Here is a 27,803-nt window from a genome sequence, read left to right as displayed (position 1 = left end):
ATTGTCGTTCCATCTTCTTATCCACTCCCCTTCGATGCATATGGGACCGTAGATCACACGAAGAACTCTTTTCTCAAAACCACCTAAGCTGCTTTCATTCGCTTTTGTAATAATCCATGCTTCTGCACCGTTTAGAAGGACTTGGATGATGAGGGTCTCATATAGCGACACTTTGTGCCCTCGAGAGAGGGCCTTGCTACTCAATTGCTTTCTTAGCCCAAAGAAGCCCACAAGTTTAATTCTCCTGGGAATAAGAACTTTTATACCAAACAGGGTTAAAAGTATCAGACCCAAGGAAAACGCTTGGTTTGATGCGAGCTGTAAAGAGGTTATTAAAGCCAACCGTACTGAGAAAAGCCGGAAAAAGTTCAAACAAGCCAGGAAGGCCTGCAACGTCCATATTCGACGGACCAAATTTTTACATGACCAAAATTTACGGCAAAAAATATTGCAATGTCCCAAAGGCAGTAAAAATTTTTGGTCATTTGTAAAAAACATGAGGAATTCTTCGTTTTCTTCGGTTCCTACGCTCGTTGTCAATGACACTTCTTTTGTTAGCTATTTAGAGAAAGCTAATCTCTTTGCTAGGCAGTTCGCCGCCAATTATACGGTGCCAGTGAGTGTTATGACTCCGCCTGTGCATGAGCGAGTTAGTGATTCTATGGGACCAATAATCTTTTTTCGCACTCGTACTGTGGCAAGAGTCTTAAGAGATATAAACACACATAAATCCGCTAGTCCGGATGGTATCCCCGCTATTGTTCTGAAGAGGTGTTCTTCAATGCTGGCAAACCACTGCGCTTTTTCATCTGTCCTACTCCCCAGGTTTCGTTCCGAGCGGATGGAAAACCGCATTTGTCCAGCCTATTCCCAAAAAAGGCGAATCTTCCTCACCGTCTAATTATCGACCGATTGCACTTACGTCCCTTCTTTCCAAGGTTATGAAAACGCTGATTAATTATCAGCTCAAGAAATATCTTGAAGATCGAAAGCTTCTTAATGACCAGCAATACGGCTTTCGTAGCAATAGGTCCACTTGTGATCTCATGGTTCATCTCACCGAACAGTGGAGCAAATCTTTACATCGTTTTGGAGAAAGTAAGATTATTGCACTTGATATTTCAAAAGCATTTGATAGGGTTTGGCATCAGGCTCTCTTATCGAAAATGCGTGCATTCGGTTTTCATGAATCCCTGCTTCATTGGATTAGTAATTACCTTTCGAATAGTTCAATGCAAGTTGTATTGGATGGATTCAAGTCTGAAAACCATAAAATAAATGCTGGTGTGCCCCAGGGCTCTGTTTTATCTCCAACACTCTTGCTCGTTTTTATTAATGATCCTCTGTCTGCAAGATCTAATCCAATACATTGTTTTGCTGAGTACTCCTAGCTTTTCATATTCGTTTTTAGACTCACATTCATCTTCTTCGGATGTGGAACTGCAACGACAAAATATGATAAGCTCATTAAATTCCGATCTTAACAACATTGTTCAATGGGGATTAAAAAACCGCGTGGAATTTAATGCTTCGAAAACCCAATGCTGTGTTGTATCGTTAAAGCGAGATATACCCCCATTGTCATTATGCATGGATGGCACTTGCATCAATGAGACTGAACACCTCGATATTCTCGGTATGTGTGTCACCAACCACCTCTTATGGAATGATCACATACGCGATGTCGCCAAAAATGCCGCAAGGTGTTTGGGTTTTCTTAGGCGATGCAAGAAATATTTCACCCCTTCTGATCTGGCTGTTATCTACAAGACTTACATACGTCCAAAGCTTGAGTATAACTCCCATCTCTGGGCTGGTGCTCCTGCAACTTACTTAAGCCTCTTGGATAGTATTGAACGTAGAGCATTTTAATTGATAAATGATAATACCATCATAAGTTCATTTACTTCGCTTGAACATCGTCGTAAGGTCTCTTGTCTAACCCTTTTTTATAGTTATTTTAACGGCTTATGCTCTAGTAAAATAGCCAGTTGCATTCCTCCCCTTAAACAGTTCAACCGTAATACTCGCGCTTCTAGGAATGCTCATCAGTATACCCTCGAGCCCAACTTCGGTCCTACTGCCAAATACAGAGATTCGTTCTTTAGCCGTACTACGTGAATGTGGAATGCCTTACCACATTCTGTCTTTCCTAGTCATTGCAATATTTACAAATTCAAAACCAATGTGCATCGACATCTCCTTTTAAACCCTCTCTCCTCTTCCTAGTGCTCACACTGTGCATCTGCATAATAAGGGTAGTAAATCCCCTTGAGTGTGTGTTTATTATAAAAAAAAAAGAAACAGCGGTTAGCAAGAGTTGTACTTCGTAAGATCTCAGGGCTGGTGTTGTTTTCTGCGAGTCGAGATGTAAATGCATCTATTTTGTCAACGGGTTTGTTCTTCTGAAATTGAAGACATTTATTTAGCCTTTATTCGAAAGATAATCTTCTGGCATTTGACTTGAATATGATTTCTGGCATATGACTACTAAGGCTGGCTTAGAAGTAGTCTAGTTTGGAGGTATAATTTTGGGATGACATTTTCCAACAATTGTCGTCATGTATCGGTAATACCGAGTCGATTGCTGTCCACCAATTAGTCAATTGTTTCGGGCTTATTAGCGTAGACTAGCTACTTCACATATACCCCCAGTAAATAGTCAAGCTGCGTTAAATCGTCCGATCTTGGAGTTTAATTCACGGGTCTATATTCTGAAACTATGCGGTTCAATTCAATTAATTAATTGTGGCACCAGCTGTGTGACATGTTGCACCACTGCAGTCTTATTGAAAGCACATCATTGTTATTCAATTGATGAACGTAAAATTTAGTAATCATTTCTTCGTAGGGGTCTTTTTTTCTACCACAACAGGGCGCTGTTTCAATAAAACACTTTTCACTTTGTAACTTTGCAAATTACGTTTCACGTTTCAAAGTTAACAAGACACTGGACATAAGCTATTTTTTGTATTTTGTAAGAATTAACAAAGACCATGAATTTTGAAATTTAGGGTTAAGGCGTCAATTCATCTCAATTTCAAAAATGTTTGATTTTGTAGAGGTTTCTTAATTAATCGATATCATTTTCATCCTTTCATAGAATTTGACAGTTTATAGCTAACAAAAGTTTATTATGAAAAGCTATTTTAAGTAGAACAAAGAATTTAAAAAAAATTACCAAACAGCAGAACTAAGAATTAACTTCGTTATCGAAAACGATTTTTTTAAAGATAGTTTTCGATTAACGAAAAGTACCATCAAATTTGTCTTGTTTAAAATTATAAATAAACCACAATTAAATAACAAAAGGAATATGTGTTAAAGTCTTTTGCAACGACTTTTGTGTTGCTGGGAATAAAGCCCAATATAACGGTGTTAGATCCAAGCACGGAATTCGAAAAGCAACCGTTTGCATAGTAGTTCATCGAGTGTCGAAAATTATGATTGTTCAAAATTTGGAACAATTTTTCCGAACAGCCTGGAACAATTTTTCCGAAGGATGCTATATTAACAACCGTCATGATGATACCATAATATATATTATGGCATTACTAATTTAAGATCTACCTTGCAACTTTTTAAAATATAAATTAATTGAAAAGATGTATTTTAAATTAGTGCAACACTTTTATTTTTCACTCTTTAAATATAGTCTGAAAAATTGAAAAGTGAAAAATGTTGTCACTTCAGTAATTTTGTGAAACATTTTGCAGGATAGCATTTTTTTGACAAAGTTGCAAAGTAAAAAGTTAAAAAAGCGTTTGTTGAAATAAGCCCCAGGTTTTAAATAAGGATATCATTCCAAAAATGATAGACAACCAAAAACGGTATTTTTAAGACTAAGTGAAAATACAACAGATCCTTTGACAATAGGATACGTTATTTCTTATTAGTTATGAGATGACTTATGGTTCTTCATTTCATTCTATCCGAAGTTTTAAAAAGCCTTAAATGTAATCAATTTACATTTTTTGAATAATTCGTTTTAGAGCTAATTTTTAGTGCTGTTTCCTAAGCTTAATTCTGATTAGCTATATGCGTTCAAACGCAAAAATGCTCGTATTCAACATTTTTTTTATATTGTGCACGCACTAAAGGGGTTGTGAATACCCTTATGATAAAACACAGTGCGAGCAATAAGGAAAGGAGGATGGGATTAAAAAGGAGAAACCGATGGACATTGGTTTTTGAATGTCTATACATTATAATGAGTGGGAAATATTGAGTCAGGTAAAGCATTCCACATTCGTGTAGTGCGGCTAAAGAAAGAATCTCTGTACTTAACAGTACGTCCGAAATTAGTCTCAAGGGTGAATTCATTTGCATTCGTATCAGTACGGGTATTAGGGTTGAATTGATAAAGGGGAGGAATGCAACTGACTATTTCGCTAGAGCATAGTTAATAAAAAAACGATAAAACAATGACAGGCATAAGACCTTGCAGCGGTGTTCAAGAGAAGGAAATGCCTCGGTGAGAGAACGATCTCCTATCATTTTGAGATCTCTTTTTTCAATTCTATCCAGAAGACTCAAGTACGTTATTGGAGCACCAGCGCTAATATAAGAGTTATGCTCAAGTTTTGGACAAATAAAAGGTTTGTAAATTATAACGAGATCAGAAGGGGTAAAAAAACTTCTTGCAACTTCGGAGGAAACTTAAACACTTAGCAGCATTTTTGGCGATGTCAAATATGTGACCACTCCACAACAAGTGGTTTGTGATGCACTGATAGTTGTTCAATCTCCTCGATGCAAGTTCCACCCATGGATAGTGGCATTGGGGGAGGATTTCGCTTTTGTGACAGTAGACAGCATTGAGTTTTCGAAGCAATAAATTCTACATGGGTTTTTGATTCCCTATTTAACAATGCTGTCAAGATCAGAATTTAATGAGCTTAACATACGCTGCCGTTGTTAGTCCACATCCGAAGAACAAGGATGAGAATCTAAAAACGAATATGAAATGCAGAGGGTACTGTCATCAGCGAAACAATGTAGTGGCTTAGAAGTTTCAGCCAAAATATCATTTATGAATATATGGAAGAGATTCGGAGACAATACGGAGCCATGGGGCACACCAGAGTTTATTTTGTGAATAGGAGATTTGAACCCGTCCAATACTACTAGAATTGAACGGTCCGAAACGTAATTTCTAACCCAACAAAAAAGATATATTTTATTTTTCAATGTATCCTAAGAACTTAATGTTCGTAGCCTCTTTGCTATGAATTCGAAATAAGATCAAAAATAACTTTTATTTCGTTTTAGGTTTTTACTGTCAAGAACAGTTTTAGCGACGAAGTTATGTCTGCAATATGAACTCCTGCAACTAATGATGATTTTTTTTTAAATTATTAAAGAGATTGTAAGTTTTGAAATCCATTAAGTATTTTATAGAAAAACAAACTACTTTACGAGTTTACATAGCCTCAAAAAGCTTAATATAAGTTTTTTCGAAATAAAAAAGCTTGCATCTCAAAAACTTGACGGGATATTGATTTTGAAGTCGTGTTTAAACTTAAGCAATCAAAATCCTTAGTGTAATTTCACTGCTACCTTCATTACCTTGCCAACCAGTGGTATTAATAATATTTGTGTTGGGGTTTTTATATTTTTTTTAACTTTGGTGTCAAAAATTTTGGGCTTATGTAATGTTAAAATAAAAATTAGTAAGCTTATGTAGATCTTTTTGCCTTCAAATACAAAAGTATTGGAAATCTTTTGCTTTTTCTTTACTTTGTAGACTTTCTTTAGTCTTTAGATGCTTTTAATATTTAAATCAAAAAATTGCAAAATCTTAGCACAGTTCTACCCCGTTTCACCCTACATAATAAAGATGCCAAAAACCGTGCTAGAAAATTCCGACTTCTCTTTCCAATATTTTCACAGTAAATCGTTGCATCAAAAGTCAAGGTACTTGATGAATTTTCCTACCTTGCTTCAATTTTTTACTTTTTTTTTAAGTTAAGCCTATTATAGAAGCTTACCTGATGCAGAGTGTAAATGTAGTATCCATGTTATGTAGATTTTTGTTCTATTGCCATGCCAGTCAGTCAGTGAGGCATTTAATACGAGAAGCTGTTGTTTCGGTTGTATGTCCTAAGAGGCAACGAATAAAAGGGGTAAAGAATAGAGCAGCTATCAGAGAGGATAGCAAGTGCACGAATTAAGAATTGTATGCCATCACATGTTATGGAGTGGAGATAGATACAAGGAAAAAAGGACATTACCAAGACATGCGCTTTTACAATAGTTTTTTTTTGTGTTTCATTTTGTTCTTGTTTTCTGGTTTTTGTTTTGTTGCTTTGAATATCCCTTCCGTCAATTCCCAGAACAACAATTCAAAAACCATTATTCGTTAAGCCACAACGGTCACTTGTGGGTTCTACCGGTCGTTGTGATGAAAAACTATTAGTGGTAGCTTCATATTTGTGTTTTCCGTTTTTCAAAATGTCTTTCGAACGGCGGCGCGGTGGTAGTTTGTTTGTTTTGGGAATCGGAATGTGTGTTAAAAAATATTGATGGTTCGAATGAATTATCCGGTAGTGTTTTCATTCAATTGAAATATCATTTTGTCGTGTTGAAGTCATGGGTCAAGGATCTCATTGATTTTAATTGCTCATAAGTGTCTGCTGTTAGAAGATTATTGATAAACCTTTCAATCAACCACGTTTCACTTTTTACAACGGTGTACGACGCGACAGTGGCGCCACCAATTGATAACAAAAAAACAAAAAATAGTTTGTGTATTTTGTGCGGGTTTGTTCGAAAATCCAGCCTTACGTTCGTAATCGTCGTGGGCTTTTGGGAATGACACCGACAATGCAATCACATTCACAGCCAATAAAACTAGCCACCTTAACTGGTGTGGGGGGAGGTGGTACTGGAACTGGTAGCAGTTCAAGGGGTAGTTTCACCCGGCGGCCAGAGACAGCTTCTGGCTCGTCGATGTACAGCAAAGGTGAGTGATGAAATTACATATTGGTATTTAATAACCGATAGAAAAACACCTAATTTTAGGGCTATTAAAGGATACCTAGAAAGATACTAGCAAAATCAATAAAATAGTAACTTAGTCAATTAAAATTGAAAGACAAAAAAGAAAAAACAAACAAAAAAGTTGAAAAACATTAGTGTTACGAAATTGCATGTTTCAAATTGCATTACATATGCGCCGAGTACGTTTTGTATAGTGTGTGTGTTTAGCTAGGAGTTGACATTTTTTTAAAATAGTTTTTATTTTATTACCTCTTTTTTTTTGTTTTTGAAAATTATATTGCATGTTGAAAAATTATTGTCACAGCGGACAATGACTATTAAGTGTATATATTTTTGTATTTGTAGTAGATATGGAAATCTATAGTTTTTAATGATGAAGAATGTGTATAGGTGCGTTGGGTAATTATATGCTATGTAAGGACTTGATGTTTGTTTGTTGGTTTTTGTATATTAGTGATGGATCGAGTCTATTACATTCTAGAAGTCTACAATGTTTGACATCGCGTGTTCTGTCTAGAAGTTATTATTTTCAAAAAATATATATATACATTCACTCTAATACTCGTCCTTTTTATTATCAGACTACGGCTGCTTTTTATGTGTTGAACGTGATAAAGTGTATTGTGGGTGCATAAGATAGTGATTAATTGTTTAGTAACTTGTTGAAAATAAAATATTCAAATTGCTCATAACTTCATAAGGCCTATAAAAGTTGAAGTACATTTTTATTCCAAGTGAAATTAATTTTGATAAATTTCACTTAACAGAAGGTTGTGGATCATTTAAAAGAAATATATCTTTTTCATAGAAAAAAAGCATTAATTAATAACAATTTTGTCTTAATATGAAAGTGCAATTAGTTCGAACGTCAGGACATAGAAGTAAGTAGGTGCGTCTTATTTTAGAAATTAACAAAGGAATACATTATGTTTCATTGATGAAACAAGAAAAATTTATTAAATAAGTGTTATATTAATAATAAATACCTTTATCCAAAAATAAATTCTGAAATAATCATAAAATTATTGCAATGAGTTTAATAGAAAGTAAATAAACTCGACCTACTAGCAATAGTTTGTGTATTACATAAAAATCAGCTTTGGTTCGATTTCAAAACTTTTTATGAAATGCAAATAAAAATTAACAGGAAATCAGTCAACTATTTTTAAATTTAATCATTAAATCGCAATTATTTATAATGAAATACGCTGGTGGTTCAAGGCTTTAAGTAATTCATTTCGCTGCATCTTCTTTAACTTGATGTAATAATGGTCGTGGTTTTTAAGCTTAGTGATATTACAAACATTGTATTTTACTGATTGTATGAGGCAAGGAGCGAGAAAGGTTTCTAACGCTTTGTCTTTATTTGAGTAGTATACAATTTTAATATGAGACTCTATTGGTATGAAACGTTTGCGCTTTCGTTTTTCTTTTAATATTGCTTGCGGTTTTCTAGTTGTATGCTTTGCATATTTCAAAAGATTTCCCATAGTACAACAACAATATTTATAAAACGTACCCATAAATTATTCAAAAGGATCAAAATAATTAAATACAAATCAATACATACAAAAAGTACTCATACGCCCGAGTGCACATTTATAATGTAATCAATCTTTAAGGGGATCGTCGACATTCGGTGTTTGAAAAAATCGTTTCTTTTTTTGAATATTTCTAATAAAGACATACATAAAGAAAAACATGCTTTGTGAAGGATGTGCTCGAAGGCATGCTGGTTTACTAGATATCGAGCCTCAAACCCGGCCCGCCCTGCATATTTACTTGTAACATTTATCTTTAAACGCGTTTTCCCAAAAGTAGTGTTTTTCAAAACTGTTGGCACGATTTTGACGAAAGTTAAGAAGATATACTAGATCTGTAAAGCTTTACTTATTCAGAAAACATCTCGCTAGGTCTAGACACAAACTTTTTTCGAACATTTTTTTTTCGATTTATTACAGCCTTTTAAAGATTAAAAAACATGGTCAAAAAATGCAATGCTTAATTTTTTAAATCGCTGAAATTTTGTGTAATTTTTAAATATTCAAAAAATCTTGTGTCTAGACTTAATCAACGTTCTAAAAATTAAGTTAAAAAAATGTTTTTGTTGTTTCAATGTTCTGAAGCTGAGATATCGTGCAAGCCGTTCTACTCCGTCACACCTGCAGCAGTGCATTTAACGAAGCGTCAAGGGCAGATTTTATTAAAAAAATCATTTTTTTTGCTTTTCATTTAAGTTCAAGAATTGAAAAAATTGTTTAAATATCATCTGCAGTTTTTTTTTGCAACCCATTAATGAATAATAGGACCGAAATTTGAGCGCGAAGGAAGGCAACCCTTGAAAATTTAAATTCAAGGTATTATTGCAAAAAAATAGTAGTACCCGTGGCATGATGGTTAGTGCCTTGGACTGTCATCCAAGGGGTCTGTTGTAGGTCCCTTCCATTTCTGACAACAGTACTCGCTCACATGAATGGTTGAGAGTTGTAAGTCACGAGGCCCTGGTTCACAACGGACTGTTGCGCCACCCAATTTATTTTATTTATTATTGCAAAACATAGACAACACAACGCCATCTAAGTGGCTGACTCAGCTTGCTTTACATTCTGTCACTTCAGTTTTCCAAGACTTTGTAGATGGTTTCGGAAATTGGCTCAAAGATTGCTATTTGAATGGCATTGGCCTTAAGCTCATATAATCGTTTTCAAATTTAAAGGTCAAAATCAGACTTTCACAATTCCACAAAACAAAAATTCCAACGACATAAAATCGCAGCTCCAAAGCAGCTTATGGACATCTCTTAACCCTCTTAAGTGTGTAATGTCTACCGTTGAACGAAATGTTGTTCCCGCCTTATTTTCGAGAAAAAATGCTTGCAAAGATTGAAAACAAAACATCGAAACACATAATTGATGTTATTTCTCATATCTTCGACAAAATTGGATACCCAGAAATTCTAAAATGCGGTTGGGCTGAATTTGAACGTTTTTCAATTGCATGCAATATTCAACTAAGATTTTCAAGCCCTAGATATCCACAAAGTAATGGGTTAGCAGAGAAAGGTGTGGCCATTGCAAAGAATATTCTTAAAAGGTGTTTTGAAGTTAATGATGTAAACAATTCTCAATATCGAACATTAGAATACAACACTTCACCAATAGCAAGTATGCATCTTACGCCATCGGAATTATTCTTCGGTCAGCTTGTTAAAACAAGGCTACCTGTTTCAGACTCAGTCCTTGTTAGAAACAACCCAAATGAATCGGAAATTCAAAACAAATTAAAGAATAAAAAAGACAAGCAAAAAATGTTATTATGATCGGAACTCAAAATCACTTTCTTTATTAAATGTTGGTGATCTAGTTATATTTAAAAAAAATGGAAAAGAATGGCACTATGGAAAAATAATTGGTATTGTTAGCAACCGCTCGTATTTAATTAAATATAATGTTAATAATCATTTAAGACGCAATAGGCGATTTATTGCTAGGACTTCCAATGAAGATTTTTGTTTTAGTGATTTACTTTATGAACGAAATGTAGAACCCTATACAAAATTTGATTGTACAAAAGAAAATCAAACAATTAATCCAACTCAAGAAGATAAAAACGAAAATAGTTTAAATGTTAACAATGATATTAATAATTGAATATGCAATTTCGAAAAGGGCACATCTCTGAAAATTTAAAATGTTTCAAATCAAAAATTCAAATGGGGTGGCGCAACAGTCCGTTGTGAACCAGGGCCTAGTGACTTACCACTCTCAACCATTCCTGTGTGCGAGTACTGTTGTCAGGAATGGAAGGGACCTACAATTTAAGGCCGAATCCGAACGGCTAGTTTGAGAAAGCACTTTTTCATGACAAGAATTACTCTTGAAGGATTTGTCAATTCCTCGCAAGAGGCAGTACCCGCGAAAATTATTTTTTTTAAATTAAGGTGGCACAGGCAGGGATTGAACCCAAGACCCCTTGCATGACAGTCCAACGCACTAACCATCATGATACGGGTACTACATTTAAAATGTTTAGGAATTGAAAAAACTGGTTATTTTTCAAACTAGTGCATAAATTTTAAAAGTGAGTAATGAGTTATATTTTGATGTTAATTATCCTTCGAAAAACGCTTAATTGATTTATTATTAATTTAATAACAATATGTTATTAGATACTTTATATTTGCGAGATGTGCCCTTTTCGAAATTTACTGATTTGAGTACAACAAATAGAAGAAAAAAACATTTAAAATATTGTATGTAATTTTTATATCTGGAATCTTAAATTAAACATATTATTAATATTAATGATGAGTAATGCTTTTTATTAAAAATCTTCTTCTGCAGGCTCTCTTTCGGTAGTAGTTGGCCATTGTAGAATTTCTTCATAAAATTCTAAAAATTCTGCCGGTACGTATTTTTTCACCTTTGAAATGTCAGCAATTTTTAGATGATTTATAGGTACTTTCCCACTGTAAGCTAAATTTGCTTGGTTAGGTAAGCTACTACAAGTACCTTTTACTTTTGAAAGAATGTAAACTTCTTGGGAAATGTCACTATCTATATAGTTTCTTGCGATTATTTCACCAGGTTTACTTGGGTCAAAAACAAATTCATAATAAGTCGATACTTGAAAAGTAACTTTTTGATTTTTCGGTACAGCTTTTCCGTAACTTCTCACTGATAAAGGTTTAGCTTTAAAATTTATTTGAGCCCATTTCTTAAAATCTTTAATGTCTTCTGTATTGACTTTTTCCACGTTAAATTTCGCGGTATTGCTTGATTTTATAATCAGATCAATATATTGTTCATGACTGAACACCCGATCTTCGCGTCTTAATTTCCTTTTGACAACAGAAAAATTTCTGTCGCAGTCATTAAATGAATGGCCTCGGACGGGAAAATATATATGGATCATCATTTTTTTTTGGGCAGACAAAGACATTAAAAATCTTATAACCGTGTTATTTTTGTTCTGTCCTGGGCAGCCGTCACAAAAAAGATAAAGATCTTTTATCGAATCTGGAACATATTTATTGATATAATCATCCAACAAAGTCGACACTTCGTTTGGACCTTTCAAAGCTTGTCCTTCATGATAAGAATAAAATGTTCCTTTGCCAGTCTTCATGTTATGTATACAGAATTCGTATACCCAAAGTTGTCTATAATAAAAAATTTCTTGTACAGGCAGAGTAGGCAAAGGTAAATTTTGCATATAGTCGAAAGACAATCCTAAAACCGTTTCATCGCTGGCACATTTTTCTTGTATTTCCTTAACTTTTTTTATAAAATTTGCTTGCACGACGCTTGTGCACTATTAATTCTGCAGCAGCTGTTCTCTTAGCACCATCATTTGAATGAGGATCCTTTATTTTAACAGCCAGTTCTTCGCACTTACTGCAAACGTCAATTTGTGGTCTACCAAATGACAAGTCGAAGTTTTGATGAAAATATTGTCGAAAAAACTGATAGTTAATTTTGTCTGTCATTTCAGGGAACCGGCTAAAAAACATGTCATGTAATTTTTTGATATTTAACGAGGATGACAAATATTGCTTTGTAAGATTGTTAGAATAATGGATTTCCTTCTTATTAAGATTATCTATGAGTTCGTGAATTTTAATGCAATATTCACCAGGAATAACATTATTTCTTGAACCTTCTGCTTTGGCGCTCAGGTCTTGTGGTATTTTATTTAGTTTTTTTAGTTCTGCCAAACGTCGACATCTCTTAACGGTTATTCCATGTAAACTTACAAACGCAGATTTACAAACCTTTTTTCTTTCCGTGCCAATGTCGACAAAATATTTGCAGGAAACCGTTTTAGGTTTTGTCTTAGTCTGATCCTCTGCTATCATGCCTTGAAGATATATATCTTGTTCGTTTTTTGTTTCAAAAGAGTTGATTCGTTTAATTAAACTCTCCATGTCGTCTTCAGACATTTTCTGAAAACATTTTTGGGGGCATCGGCAACTCACTCCTGTTTGTCGTCCTGGTACTTGTTTCCCTTTGTGGTTTAAATGAGGTAAACCTTTGATTTTACAAGTTTTAATTACAACATGTTTATACTTCTCAGTGTTTGTAACATCTTTCTTTTTTTTCGGAATTTCACACGCGGAATCATCAGAACTCAGTATGAAAGCACAACGTGACGTAACTGCCGGCAAAACAATGACTGATGCAATATTTGATGTATATATGCAATATATTACATCATACCAAAAAAGAGAAAGAGAAAATAACGGTCGTCCTTTTAAATGAAGAAGTTCGAAAAGGCACATCTCCCAGAGATCTGCTATTTTCGATCTTAATGGGTGTAGACAAGCATTTACGTCACATTGGTGTAAAAAAACGTATTTGACAAAATATCCGACATGTGCCCTTTTCGAAATTGCATATTCAATTGAAATGTGGACGAACCAATTTCTCAGGAAATTACTGATAATGTCTTAAGTTCACAGTATCAATCAACCAATTTCAGAGATATCTGGTTCAGAAGCAATAATTCATAACGCACCAGTTATTACATCTAAGGAACGAATAGTAACTCGAAGTGGTCGAGTTTTTAGAAGACCACAGACGCTTGGAATATATTATTAAGTATTCTAAGACAAGGGCTAAGAGTTAGATTAAAAAAAAGAAAGCATTTAATAATATAAATAAGAATGTTTCAATATCTACTTGTTAAGGCACATCACTCAGCTATATATTTATATTTTAAATCTAAGAAATTATTATGTTTAATGTTTGTAAAATAATTAGTTTGTTAATTCATTCTATATTGTTCTCTAGCTTCGTTCATATCATCATTTAATTCTCGTTATGTAATAAACGTAATTTTTATAATAAGTCGTTTTTGCTACTTATTACACTCTTTGTCAATGCATTGAACTCTATACAATAACGTGATGCCTTACCGAGTCACAGACATTTTGTTTGATACTGTAGCTAACGACGTTTTCATTAAATGATTTTCTGTTAATTATTATTTCGGCCAAATCTTCTTTTGTAAATTTTTAAAATTTTATTTGAACTTTAAATTTTTTTTTAAAGGCATACCACTCAATTTTTAAATATTTCCTATACCGATAGTGTCTTACTTCATTTGAATTTTAAAAGATTTAGCACAAGATAATGTCATTTAAAAAAATTGATATTAAAAATGATGAACAGACATTTTGAAAAATATATACAAATTAAAAAGACCACATACGCCCTAGTGAACAATGAGAATATTGCTATTTTTATTATTTTAAGAGATAAACATGACAACTGACGGGTAGAATCTTATTGCTCTGAATGAAGCTTGACATGGAATTATAAAATTTGAAAATACTAATAATGTAGCTCAATTTTTAGCATAATCTTTTTATTTTGACTTTTCTCCGTTCATAGATATTACACAAGTTTCGGCTAAAACTGAACACTTCCTATACATCATTTATCCTAGGTATGCTGACCAGAAGCTCCCACACAGTGTAGTCTGGAACCGTATTACAATCATGTCTAATTCTGCAGTTTCTCGAGACTTTCATTTCTTGTATATAAAATTATTAATGTTTTTAACACTAGTACCCGTGTCATGATGGTTAGTGAGTCGGACTGTCATGCCAGAAGTCTTGGGTTCGATCCGTGCCTACACTCATTCCTAACAACAGTTAAGTAAAAGGCTTGCTTAAAGACTTGAAAATAAAGAAATCTCCTGGAGATGATGGAATTAGGAACTAAAAAGATATAACTTTTTTAACTTTTATCTTCAATATTTGTATCAAACACTGTTATTTCCCTGAATATGGAAATTGGCAAAGCTTAAACCTATTGCCAAGGCTGGAAAACCTAAAGATAGCCCATCAAGTTAAAGGTCTATAAGTCTTCTTAGCAATATTAATAAACTTTTGGAAAAGGTGTTCAAGGACCTACTCCTGTAACATATTGATGTAAGAAGCATATATTCAAGTGAACAATTCGGATTAAGAGCAGGTCACCGCACCTCCCACCAAGTCCTTAGAATTAAAAATATGTCCAAAACAATCTTGTTTTAAAAATCGACGTGTCTAGTTTTGTTAGACACAGAAAAAGCCTTTGACACTGTTTGGCACGATCGACTCATCTTTAAGCTAATTTTGTTGAATTTTCAAATCCAAATCATTATGAATTTTTTGAAAAACCGAAAGGTTTTTGTTGGTACTGGATTTGCGAAATCTTCTTTATTTGAAATTTTATTTGGTGTTCCTCAAGGATCTGTTTTGGGTCCCATACTTTTTAACGTTTTCTTATCCAATCTTCCCGGGCTTGATGCCCTTTATGCATCAAGTTTTTTGCTCAAGACGCACTTAAATACTTACAGTATTCCCTTGCTTAACTTCTTAGTAACTTAATAAGTGGAGAATTAAAACTAATGCCAAAAAATACCAGGCCATTTGGTTCACACGACGCAGAAAACAATGTTTGCTCCCACAAACCACACTCAATATCAATGCAACCAATATCGTATGGTCCGAAAATTGTAAATATCTTGGCATTATACTTGTTAAAAAAACTCACTTTCCAAAGCCACATATCAAACTCAATTCATAAAACGAATTTATTAATTAAAATTCTGTATCCGTTTATAAAAAGGAAGTCTCGCCTAAGCATACATAGTAAAACATTAATTTATAAAAGTTTGTATTTCAGACAGTCCTCACTTATGAAGCACGATTGTGGTTCGATTGTGCTGTGACTCACATTAAAAAATTGCAGAAATGTCAAAATAAAGTCCTTAAACTAATTTTTAATTTGCCTCGTTGTTATTCTACCATAAGACTCCACAAAACAGCTAACGTCAAACTTATTAAATCCACTCTTTACAAATTACAATACAACTTTTTCGAGAGATGTTCTTTTTCAAATAATGATCTCATTCAAAACTTACAATAAAAAGTCATTTCCTTATATTTTGGGTATATGTGCAATACTAGTTTTTAATTTTAATATTTAATATGATTGTAAAGAAATTTTGTTTTTCTAAATCTTTTAAATTGTTTGTAAAATTTAAAATAATGTAAAAATTGTGCTACAAATAAAACTAAATTGAACTGAACTAAGGAATACTAACTTTTCCATATTGATACTAAAATTCATAAAAATCAGTTTTTGGTTAAATATCTCGTGAACAAAAATCATATCAAAACGGTGTTGGTAAGCTAATTTTTTTTGAAAAATTTAATTTACAACTTTTTCTTAAAAGCTCAAAAACAACACAAAACTGATAAGAAATGGTTTTCGACTTAAGTATTAGGAGGAAGAGATTAAAGATATTTTTATATCACACAAAATATTGTTATTAATATTTTGTTAAAATTTTAGACAAATCGAAAGATAGGTTATGAGAAGTTATCAGTGTTTGTCGCATCCCAGCCTTTTATGTCTAGTAAAAATATTTAAATATTTTGGTGATTATTTCATTAAAAACTGATCAAATATTTATTATTTAGGCAGGATAAAAGCTCCCACAGAAAAAAATTTGTTAGTTTCTGACAAAATTTAAAAACAAAATAACGGATCATGCGGGGTACACTTTTGGAGCAATAAAAACAATTTTTTTTATATTAAACAAAGCTTAGTAAAGAAAAAAATTAATTGAAATCTGTTAAGGCGTTTTTTTTAGAAAATTTGAATTTTCAATTTTTGACAAAAAGTTTGAATGGAGACTATATTTTTGGTTTTAAAAAACTCCTAAACAGAATTTGCTTTAATTATTAGTATCCATGTTTGAACTTTATCTAAAAAGAGCTAAGGCTATTTCTCACTGAAATAGATCCTATTTCAACTATGCTATGAAGCTGTTTACTCCTTTTGGACACAGCCCATTTAAAATAGTGTATTCTTTCTAATTTTAGATATTTTTTTTCAGCTTAATACAAGCTATCGTAACTTAACTTAACACTAGCTTAACACATTTTTTTTAAGTTCTTGTTATCAGTTTTCGACATTAATTCATGTGGCCCTAAGGCCCACATAAAAGCTCTTTAATTAATAAGAACTAACAATTTTGATTTTATTTGTCTTAAAATTACAAGGTACGATGAATTTGGACTCAAAATGGGAAAAAGTAAAGGATATCTTTTAGATGGGATTTGGAATTGTTGAAATTGAAGACTACCATAGCAGCATTGCATTGAGGAAGAATTCTGGACATTGGTTCAAAGTGGCCGTAATTTGTGCGGTGATAAGGTATTTAGAAAAGGGAAACAGATCGCAGATTTCGAGGGTTGGTGTTAAAATGAATATCACTCAGGAGTGCCGGGGAATCTATATTGCCCATTAACAATTGGTGAGCAAATAATATATCAGCGTTTCTGAGTCTAATATATTAGGGCTGCAAACCTATCAGTTTTAGTCGATCGGCATAAGGAGGCAAGTTGGATGTATCATCCCAGGGGAGGCCACGTTAGGCAAATCGAACGAAACGTCTTTGAACATTTTCAATTCTGAGTGAATGGTTTTCATAAAAGGGAGACCATACTTGGCATGCATATTCAAGATGAGGACAGACTAGGGAAATGTAAAGGCTTTAGTTACATAGGGGTTTGAAAATTCATACATCGTGAACAGATAAGACGAAGAGAAGGGGGTCAAGGTGACTACCTTGTGGGACGCCAGAAGGTGCATGTATAGGACTGGAGACTGAGTTACGGAAAAGGACTCTATAAGTTCTATTCGTAAGATAGGAGCTTATCCAGTTTATAAATACAGATGGAAAGCCCAGGGCGCTTAGTTTGAGATAAGTTGTCTTATGGAATATTTTATCAAAGGCTTTGCTGTTATCAGTGTATACAACATCAACTTCTTAGCCATTCTCAAGGGCTGACAAAACTTTGGATATAAATTCAATTAAGTTAGTCGTAGTGGATCTACCTTTAAGAAAACCGTGTTGACCGGGGGAAAATATAGGCTTGCAATGGAAATAAACGGTATCATAAACTAAGCTTTCAAAAAGTTTTGGAATACATGAAAGTTTAGCAATAGCTCTATAATTGTTAATTTCAGTTTTATTGCCTTGTTTATATGAATGGGAAATATAAATGAATCTTTCCATATATGAGGAAACGCACCTTGGGAAAGAGAGAGAGTTCAAAGAGTGCAGTTTTGACAGAGAATGCATACATTTTTTTAGAACAACTGATGGGACGCCATCAGGACCAGGGCTAAAGTTTTCTTTGAGGCTTATGATTTTGGAAAGTACCATTTCTTCATTTATTGTAAACGATGAAAGAGAGGTTTGAGTGCAACCATCTAAATAACTAAAGTAGTGTGGATCGGGATCATGCAGATGTTCAGTATACGATTTGCTAAAGTAATTAGCACATAGATATGATATGGTTGTTGGATCAGAGGAGATTATCTTGGAGAAACTCATTGAAGGTGGAAACCCATCAGATTTTCGTTTGAATTTCCTTGCATCAGAAAGTAGGTCATTTTCCATTTGGTTAAGGTATTGGTTATAAAGGGATTTCCTTAATTGTGATTGTTGTATTAAGTTAAAAAAGTAAGTGTAGGTCTACACCTTCTTAACATTTACATTATCTACTGTTTTACTAAATTCTACAATTATATACTTAATATTTAACGTATAACAGTTTTTGTGAATTTACATAAATTGCTCTAATTAAGACACTTGAAGACACAACTTGAAAGAGACAACATCGTTTACTTAAATATCCAAAAGACTAACAGAACAGTGATCAGTATCAGATTTGGACTATAAAAAGATCTTTCAAAGCTTGTTACGGGTATTTCTTAGGCTACGAAGCTCTCTGTTATACCAAGGGGGAGCAGAGGTGAAATATTTTTTACGGTACGGTTTCTTCAATACAGTACGAAAGAATCAAATAAAACCAATTTGTAAGGGACTCAACTGTTAAGTAAAGCGGTCTTAATTCAAAGTCGGCTGAGCTAAGAAGATTGTTAAGTTTGGAGAAATCAGCACTACGAAAATCATAACAGTGATTCTCCATTTCAAAAAAGTTGTTTTCAAATTCAATGGGGAAGGTTAGGTTAGGTTAGGTTATAGTGGCTGTCCAAGATGGAAACGGACACACTTAGGCCAGTTTAATGGCCCAATGTGATACCACATGAATCTTGAGGCTTCCTTCTAAGCTCAATGGAACCAGCTTGAGTCCCTTACGAAACGTGAGAGGCTGATTATACCGATATGATTTAGATCGTTAAAGAAGAATTCTTCTAGGTTATTCTTGCGTTTTCGAGCTAGAGCAGGGCATGTGCAGAGAAAATGAAGAACCGTTTCTTCCTCTTCCTCGTCCATACAGCATTTGAGAATACGCCTAGTCTCGATATGCGATCTGCTTAGAGAGAGCAAACACCTTGAACGTTTTAAATCCAGTGTTGGCCAGATGTTTTTTGTGGCTTGACACGTGGTGATGTTGTTTCACCTGGTGCCTGCCCTCCTCACAGCGTCTTGCATTAGCAGCAGTTTACAAGTAGCGATTGGTATGCCAGTACTTTCCAAATGTGGTAGGATGGGCTGTACTCTTTCGTTCCTGGCGAGTTCATCTGACTTACAGTTACCTGAATTGTAGTTGGTGGATGGTGTAGTCTGTGTGCTTTGGAATTGATTCTAAGTACCTAAGAATTACGGAGTGGCCAATGTTGTTGTTAGTCCACTGCGACGAAGCATTGAGGCGAAAAGCAGAGCTTGCAGCTATTTGTTTGCTAAATATGTCAAGAGGTGTTAGGTAGAGCAAGGTGTCCAGTGCCGCAGACGGGGTCGTGCGAAGCGATCCGCGTATACATAGGCAGGCTGAACGTTGGACTTTATTTAACTTATCCCTGTTTATACTTTTCTCCAGAAGCAGTCCACCGTACTACCATACCGTACGTTAACATCAGTCTGATTTCTGATGTGTATAGCCAATGCGTAATTCTGGGTTGTAAACCCCATTTATTACCAATAGCTTTTTTGCAAGAAAAGAGGGCTACAATAGCTTTTTTGACTCTTTCCTGCACGTTGAGTTTCCAATTTAGTTTTTTGTCTAAGACAAGACCTAGGTATTTAGCCTCGTCTGAGAATTTTAATTGGATTTCTTTAACATAAAGAGGGTTAGTAAATGGAATTTTGTATCACATCGAAAATAAGACCAGATCAATTTTGTGTGGGTTAACACCCAGTCCACACCGATAAGCCCAAAGTATTAGTCTGTCGAAGGCATTTTGTAAGAGTTCCTTTAGGATATTAAGATGCTTTCCTGAAACTGATATAGCAACGTAGTCCGCATAGAATATCACTCTGAAACCCTCCGCATCCAGACTAGTTAGGATTTCATTCACCTTTAGGTTCCAGAGGAGAGGGGAAGGAGAGATTAAGAAAATTGATTTTCAAATTTGTTTCGTTTAATACAAAAATGTCTTATGTCACCAATTGGAAGGTACTAAGGAGGGTCGGATGCCAAACTCGTTCTTTTTTTTCATATCCATTTAAAAGTTACGAATCCATTATTTTTCTACACTGTTGATTTGTTAAATTATTTATACCTTGTGTTCTTTTAAAATGTGTTTTATTTTTAGAATTTTATAAACACGTTTTCATGTGAGAGCAATTCGAATTACCAGTTAAAAATAAAATCATCTAATGACAGTGAAGGCTCATTGAAAACTTTTTAATAATTTATATAAACTCATTTGTATAGATAGCTTTGTCTATGTCTATGTACAATATTATCTTCAATCGCTATTTACTTAAAAAGTCTATTTTTAAAGTCGTTACACAAATAAAAGGAAGCAAAATCAACAAGTATCTTATATATAAAGTGAGGTTCTGCTCAACTTAACATAGGAAAATATTCTGATGTGATATTGATTTTCCATTAGGAAAATATAGAAAACACTATTTTCAACCATAAAATGTTAATGTACATAATATTCCCTTTTATAGTTTCCTTTAGTGCAAATCAAATAATGGATTCTACATTTTTATGTGAAGACATTTTGTTCAGATAATAAACGCATTGTAATGTGGACCAACTTTTGAAAGCATATAATTTTATCTTTTTCAAAATGCACAAATTGTCGAGTGGTGTGTTGTCGACGAAAATCCATAGAATTGAAAACATAAATATCGAGTATTTTAGAGCTGTGGGCAGTTATATATTTATACAAACCCGACTAAGGTACAAAAGATTGGAGAGTCATGTTGAAAATCACACAAAAAGTACAATTTTCTGTAAGTTATGAAAATTAGAAGAAAAATTATTTTAAAAAGCTCACAATTTTTGCAATAGTCACTTTTTAAGCCGTCATCTCTTAATATTTGACAAGAAATAATAGAAAAACGCTGAGATCTTACACTTTAAGCCTTTTATTCGACACATTGAATTAATTGAAGCCCTTGAAGATAAAATTCGTGTTCTTCAACTCAATGGATAATTTCAGAAAAAGCAAATGCTGCTTTTAACATAACTACAGTATTCAATCCATTCAGCTGTCAGAGTTTTGAATTTTTCTTCAAAAAAGTACTGTTTTTTTTAAACATCAAAATGAAACATCTTATTGGAAAACTCTGCACAATAATCACTTCAAAGAATTGTTCTCCAATCCAAGTTCAACTCCTTAAACAACACATAATTAATTTGTCAGGTTGTCACATTAATGACCAAACACGTTCAAAAGTCAGAACCAGAGTTCTCATCCCTTATAGCATACAAAAAACATCTCAATACCTCTCAATCCCTTTTTCGGTAAAATAAATCACAAACATAAAACCTCAATTTCAAATAAATTTCAACATCATCTATTTAAGCTTTTGAACTTTGACAAACATTGCTAAGTGCCATGAGTCAGTCCATTCCACTTGAATATAATAAAAACAAAAAAAAAGCGAAAAACACACAACATAAAAATTGACAGAGTACCAAGACTGACGATGACGCCATTTGAACAAAAAATAAATTTTAAAATGTTCGCTGATATAAAAATTTCATTCTATCCAATGAAGGATAACATTATCTACAGTAGGGTAAAGATTCCTCATCCTCATCCTGTTCCTGTGAATAAAAAGGACAATTGACATTTAAACATAAATGACAATGACACCCAATGGGTATAGTAATGGAATAGAACAATGACGTCAAGAACAGTCGGAAAAAAGGAGATATCTAATAATAAAGGAGATTTTAAGAAATCATCTCTATAGGATCCATTTTCATAAATAGGATTATCTAAGAACAAGATTTTTTATATGGAACATAAATGTATTAATAGTTGAAGCTCAAAGAATGTAGAAGTGCTGAAGACTTATGGAAGGAGCAAGAAGTGGATGATGCAATGCTATTTTAAAGTCGAATTTCCGGAAATTCTGAACTTTGCACTGCTGCAGTGCTATTTCTAGAGCATCGGCTTTGGAAATAAAGGTTTGAAAACATTGAATAATTCACTTGTATGAAGTCAGTATTTTGAAAACTCTTATGGAGACTAGTGAAATAATTAAGCCTATATACAAGTAGGGTCTTAAGTACAAAAGCAGTTCAGTACAATTAGTTTTTACTCTTAATTTATTTCGCTATTGGAATATTAAGTTCTACTTTTTTAAAAACCTTTTTACCATTTTAAGTCAAATTTTCAGCTTGATCAACTTTAGTTTTCGGGAACCACTCATTTTCCGATTTCCGATTTTTATGTTTACTTTAAGGAGCAAAAGATGAGTTCTTTTATTTGAACCTAAATTTAAGTATTACAGCTTTTTGCGTTTCAAGCCTTAAGCTTAAAATATTTGATATATTTATAATAAGATTCTGAAGCCACAATCGTTTTGAAATAATTTTTTTTATTTTTTTCGGGAGCTACGAAAGTTATAAGTTGATACACTCTAAAATTAGAAGTCGCTACTGAAAATCTTCAACACTTAAGGGAGTAAAAGAAAATCACTAGTTAAAAATAATATTCTCAAGTTATATTCAAGTCTGACTCAACAAAACCGGGTTAGTTCCCTAAGGCTGATTTTGTTCAGTCAAAGTTGAACATAACTTGAGGATTTTTATCCAAAACTAGTAATTATGATTTTTTTTCACTTAAAAATTAAGTTTTGAACTGTCGATTTAAGACCTTATTGTTTATCAATTTTAGATTTACCCCAACAATAAATATAACTTAAAAAGTAAACTTAGGTTTTGACACAATATTGATTTTGGAAATATTAATTTTGTTTGTTCATTTTGATTTAAATAAGACTAGAATTTTGTTTAAACATATATACTCGTATCTAAAGTAATGGTTTACACAAAAAAAACAATCTGTACTTAATTTTTAAACAATGGTTCAAAGCGTAAAAAGGAGCAAAAACACTCATTTGTCATTATCGATAACGAATAAAATATTTTAACGTTAGTTTGTAATACTTAGAAAAGTCAAATAAGTTTTCATTTTCCAAAGCCGGAAAATTAGTGTTTCCTAAAATGTTGAATGGGCTACATAGCTGTTAAAAATAATAAACTTTTTTTTTCAAAACCGAACTGTGTATATATTAACAGAAACTTAATAATGAAACTAACAGCTCCTGCTTTATTTTCAAAAATATTGCAGGCATATTTTTAAATTCTAAAGTACTAAAATTTTTAAGCAAAAGAGTAAAGGAACAAATTATTGTATAAAAATACATTTTAACTTGAGTTCTAATTCTAGAGTTGTAATGATCTCTAAATTTTGTCAACTTAAAAGTTTGTCTTAAGTTAAGCAAAAGTGAAAGAAATCGAACTTAAACATAAACTGCTTTTCAAATTGTATTTCCATTTTCATATAAGTACATTTTTATAGGAGTTGAGTTTTGAAGGTGCTAGCTATCTCCAAGCAGAAGTCGGGACCGGTCAAATAGGAAAGCAAGCCAAGCGGCTAAGCGTATTGTCAAATGACTTTGCAGAAGCTGTATGAATGAGGAGAGGAGGAAACAGTTCTTCATCTTTTCTATACGTGCCTTGCTCTAGCACAAAAATGCAAGAATTACTTAGCAGAATTCTTCTATTACGATCTAAATTATATTAACATAATCAGCCTCTTACATTTCGTAAGGGACTCAAATTGGTTTCATTGAGTTTAGAAGAATACCTCAAGATTCATGTCATATCACTATGGGCCATCAAACTGGAGTCCTTAGTCTTAATAACAGTAAAAATGATTGACCAACATTCGAATTACTTAAAGAATGAAAGTTCAGAATGATCTATGAAACTGTCAGCACTATTAACTCCAAAACATTTTACAAAGCAAGAATGATTTGGAAAAAGAATTTAAAAAAATGGAACTGACAATTTGTTTAAATAAAAAGAGAAACATACATACATATGCACACTACAAAACTAGATAGATAGATAGACTGTAAAAGTAAAAGTAAAAAATCTCAAAGTTTAAACTTACTTGTGACATTCATAAAAATTTCGAATTCGAGATAGTAGAGAAGTTGGGTTCCCGATTCTGTCAGTCTGTCTTTTTCTCCTCGCTCCTACAGACCAAACCATTCGGTCAATTGACTTTGGGAATCAAGGTTTTGAGCCGATTTATAAATAAAATAAATTTAGTGGCGCAACAGTCCGTTGGGAACCAGGGTCTAGTGACTTACAACTCTCAACCATTCCTGTGTGCGAGTACTGTTGTCAGGAATGGAAGGGACCTACAAGTTTAGACCGAATCCGAACGGTTAATTTGAGAAAGCACTTTTTCAAGACAAGAATTACTCTTGAAGGATTTGTCAATTCCTCGCAAGAGGCAGTACCCGCTAAAATTATTTTTAACTTCCCATAGGAAGTTATTGTAATGGGTCCGATTTGTCAAATTAAAAATGTTGACATTTCACGACGTTTCAAGGTCGCTAGAGTCGAAATAAAAGGTTTTTAGAAAGATGTCTGTGCGTGCGTGTGTAAGTACGTTCGTACGTCCGTACGTTCGCGGCGTGTTTTTCGTCCTCCATAGCTCAAGAACCAGAAGAGATATCAACTTCAAATAAATTTTGTTATACAGATAATAAGGCAGAAAGATGCAGAAAGGGCTCTTAAAAAAATTGGGTTTGTGGTTTTTTAACCATAGAAGTTTGAAAAAAAGGTGACAATTTTGGTTAACCCTAAATGCCTTACGAACCAAAAACGCTAGTGACTTGAATTAAATGTTATATAATATAATGTAATGTGATATCAAAGAAGTATATTTTTTTAATAAAATCCATATAACGGTTTTTTATACATACAAAAAAAATGAAAAAAAATGTTCACCTCCAAAATTTTACGACTTAAATATGATTTCATCTCCAAAATAACTTTGTGCAACGAAAAATAATGTTTTTGACATCGGATAAAATTTTGAGAAAAATCGAATTGACAGTTTTTTTTATAAAAAATAAAAATCTAAAAAAACATTACTTAAAGTTCGTAAAAATTGAATATCGATTCAAATATCTTTTCAAAAACTTGAAATTTGGGCTTCAATCTTATTTTATCTTATATTTTATATTGTCTTAAACATTCTGAAAAATGTTGAAAAAATCGAATTGACAGTTTTTTAACAAAAAATAAAAATTGATTTTCGACTCAAATATCTTTTCAAAAACTCGAAATTTAGGCTTCAAACTTATTTTATCTTATAAAAAATATTGTTTTCAACATTCTGAAAAATGTTGGAAAAAATCAAACTTACAGTTTTCTTACAAACAATAAAAACTTTAAAAAAAAATTAATAAAAGTTTGTAAAAATTGATTTTCGACTCAAATATCTTTCAAAACTTTGAGATATTGACTTTAATTTACTTATATCTTTTAAAAAATATTGTTGTCAACATTCAGTAAAACTTTGAAAAAAAAATCGAATTGACAATTTTTTTACAAAAAAATAACAAAAGTTGGTAAAAAATGATTTAAGACTCAAATAGTTTTTTCAAAAATTAAAAATATTGGCTTCAAACTTATTTTATTTTACGGAAAATATTGTTTTTGATATTCAGTAATTTTTATATAAAAATCCAACAGTCCGTTTTTTAATAAAAAGTAGTACGGAAATTTTGTAAAAATTGATACGAGTACATATAGAGAATCTTTTAAGCAAGACAAACCGACAGACGGGATGGGAAGTTATCAGTGTGGGTCGCATCCCAGCCTCTTTTTTTGATTTAAATAAGACTAGAATTTTGTTTAAACACATCTAAAGTAATATTGAAATATCCTTATTTTAGTTCAAAAAAAAAAACAACCTATACTTAATTTTTGAAGTAGAATGGTTGAAAGCGAAAACACTTACGACTTTCATTACCAATATTAAATCAAGTATTTTTACGAAAGATTCGAAAACCCAAGGTTTTTTCCTCTATTAGTTCCCTTTATATGTATATTTAAACACTGCATTGAGAAATAAGGGAAAGGATTAAGGGGATATATCGGTGCACATTGTCACGCTTAAAAATGTTCTGTTAATCAGGCTTACATTATGTGTATCGTGTGCATTTTATTTCAAGGGCTAAAGTGACAACTGTTGTCCAGCAAGGTATAGTCTAACTATTTTTTTTCTCGACTCTCTACATGTGAAAGCATTCCAACAGTTTACTAAATATGCCATATTTAAGAGACAAACAAAATAGTTTAGAGGGTTTTTGTTGCTTACACGTAGAAATGTAATAAATTGTTTTAAAACTTAGAATTTTTCAAACAAACTTTTTTTTGCCATTTCTATTAATGGAAAACGGTACAAAAACAAAGAACTCAGAAAATGAGAAAGAATCTGTTACTAAGAATTTACGAGCATTTTTTGACGTGGTTTTTTCGCACTCAATTTTCGGGAATCTATTATTACTATCGCTTTCAATCTGCTTTCTCGTAGATTGAAGCTGATACTAGAAACTACTTTGATCTTAAACAAGTCAAAAAAAATTAAAAATTGTAGAGAGAAAAATGTTTGGTTTTTGAATTTAAGGAAATAGGTGCATTTAAGTACATAATTTCTTTGAATGTAAGCTAAAAATTAAGGTAAAGAAATAAGTTGGGAAGAAACTTTTATGTGGCAGTTACAAATTACACGTTTCAGAATCTCTTTTCACTTTAATTCTCAAAGGATTCAAAGGTTTTATATTAATAGATATGAAACGTACAATGTTTTTTTTCAATTAGCCATTTGTTTAAAAAAAGTTTGGCTTTTGCTGTTTTTTTGAAATTTATATTCTTGAAGCTCGTGTTTACATCTCAGTTCTAGAACATTTTAAGCAAATTCACTTCAAAAAGTAGATTTCTTTAATTTTTTAAAATCTTAAAAGTTGTATTCAACAGAAAATTAATTTTAAAAGAAATATAATGCACAACTGGATCGCTAGAACTTTCTAAAATCTTCAAAAAGTTTTTTAAAAATATTTATTATGTATTAAGATTGAAAAATGTATCTGCAAAATAAGTTTTTATAAAAAATTTAAATGCCATTTTATTTGTCAAAAAACCTTCGAAATTCATTAGAGCAAGTTTTTTTTAAATAAATTTGTATATATACAATTTTTAAATTTTACCTTAAGAATATTTTACCAAAAAATGGTTAACAACAGTTATTTATAAACTACATTTAAAATTTAAATTTCGTTAAAAAATGTTCACCCCTTTTTGGGATACCGAGTTTTGAAAAAAAAAAAAACATTTTTTTTAAATAAAAAAAAATGACATTTTTGATCATTAAAACTCATTATCAATTCCAAAATTTGATTACTGACAAAAGCTTGCACTATAAAAAAAATATCATTGAAATCGTTCTATTAGTTCTTGAGCATATAGGAACTATATGGCAGGTTTAGCATTC

At 32.5% G+C, this 27,803-nt stretch overlaps 1 protein-coding gene across 4 annotated transcripts in view; it reads left to right on the top strand.

The window, feature by feature from the left end:
• The first annotated feature begins 6,380 nt into the window (after positions 1-6,380).
• Positions 6,381-27,803, top strand: part of LOC129944275 (band 7 protein AGAP004871) — a 165,995-nt gene continuing 144,572 nt past the window's right edge. For 2 of the 4 annotated variants that reach the window (XM_056053605.1, XM_056053604.1), the window contains exon 1: positions 6,381-6,964. In XM_056053605.1, coding sequence (XP_055909580.1) covers positions 6,814-6,964 — 151 coding nt within the window. In that variant the 5' untranslated portion in view covers positions 6,381-6,813. Of the gene's footprint in view, positions 6,965-7,831; positions 7,884-27,803 lie in introns of those variants that run through there. The other 2 variants (XM_056053606.1, XM_056053610.1) reach the window with 2 other exon arrangements.

This window comes from Eupeodes corollae, chromosome 2, assembly GCF_945859685.1.
Source record: "Eupeodes corollae chromosome 2, idEupCoro1.1, whole genome shotgun sequence".
In the NCBI taxonomy this organism is placed as follows: Eukaryota; Metazoa; Arthropoda; class Insecta; order Diptera; family Syrphidae; genus Eupeodes; species Eupeodes corollae.
Note: the sequence above shows the minus strand (reverse complement) of the source record. Positions and strands in the feature narration are given on the sequence as shown.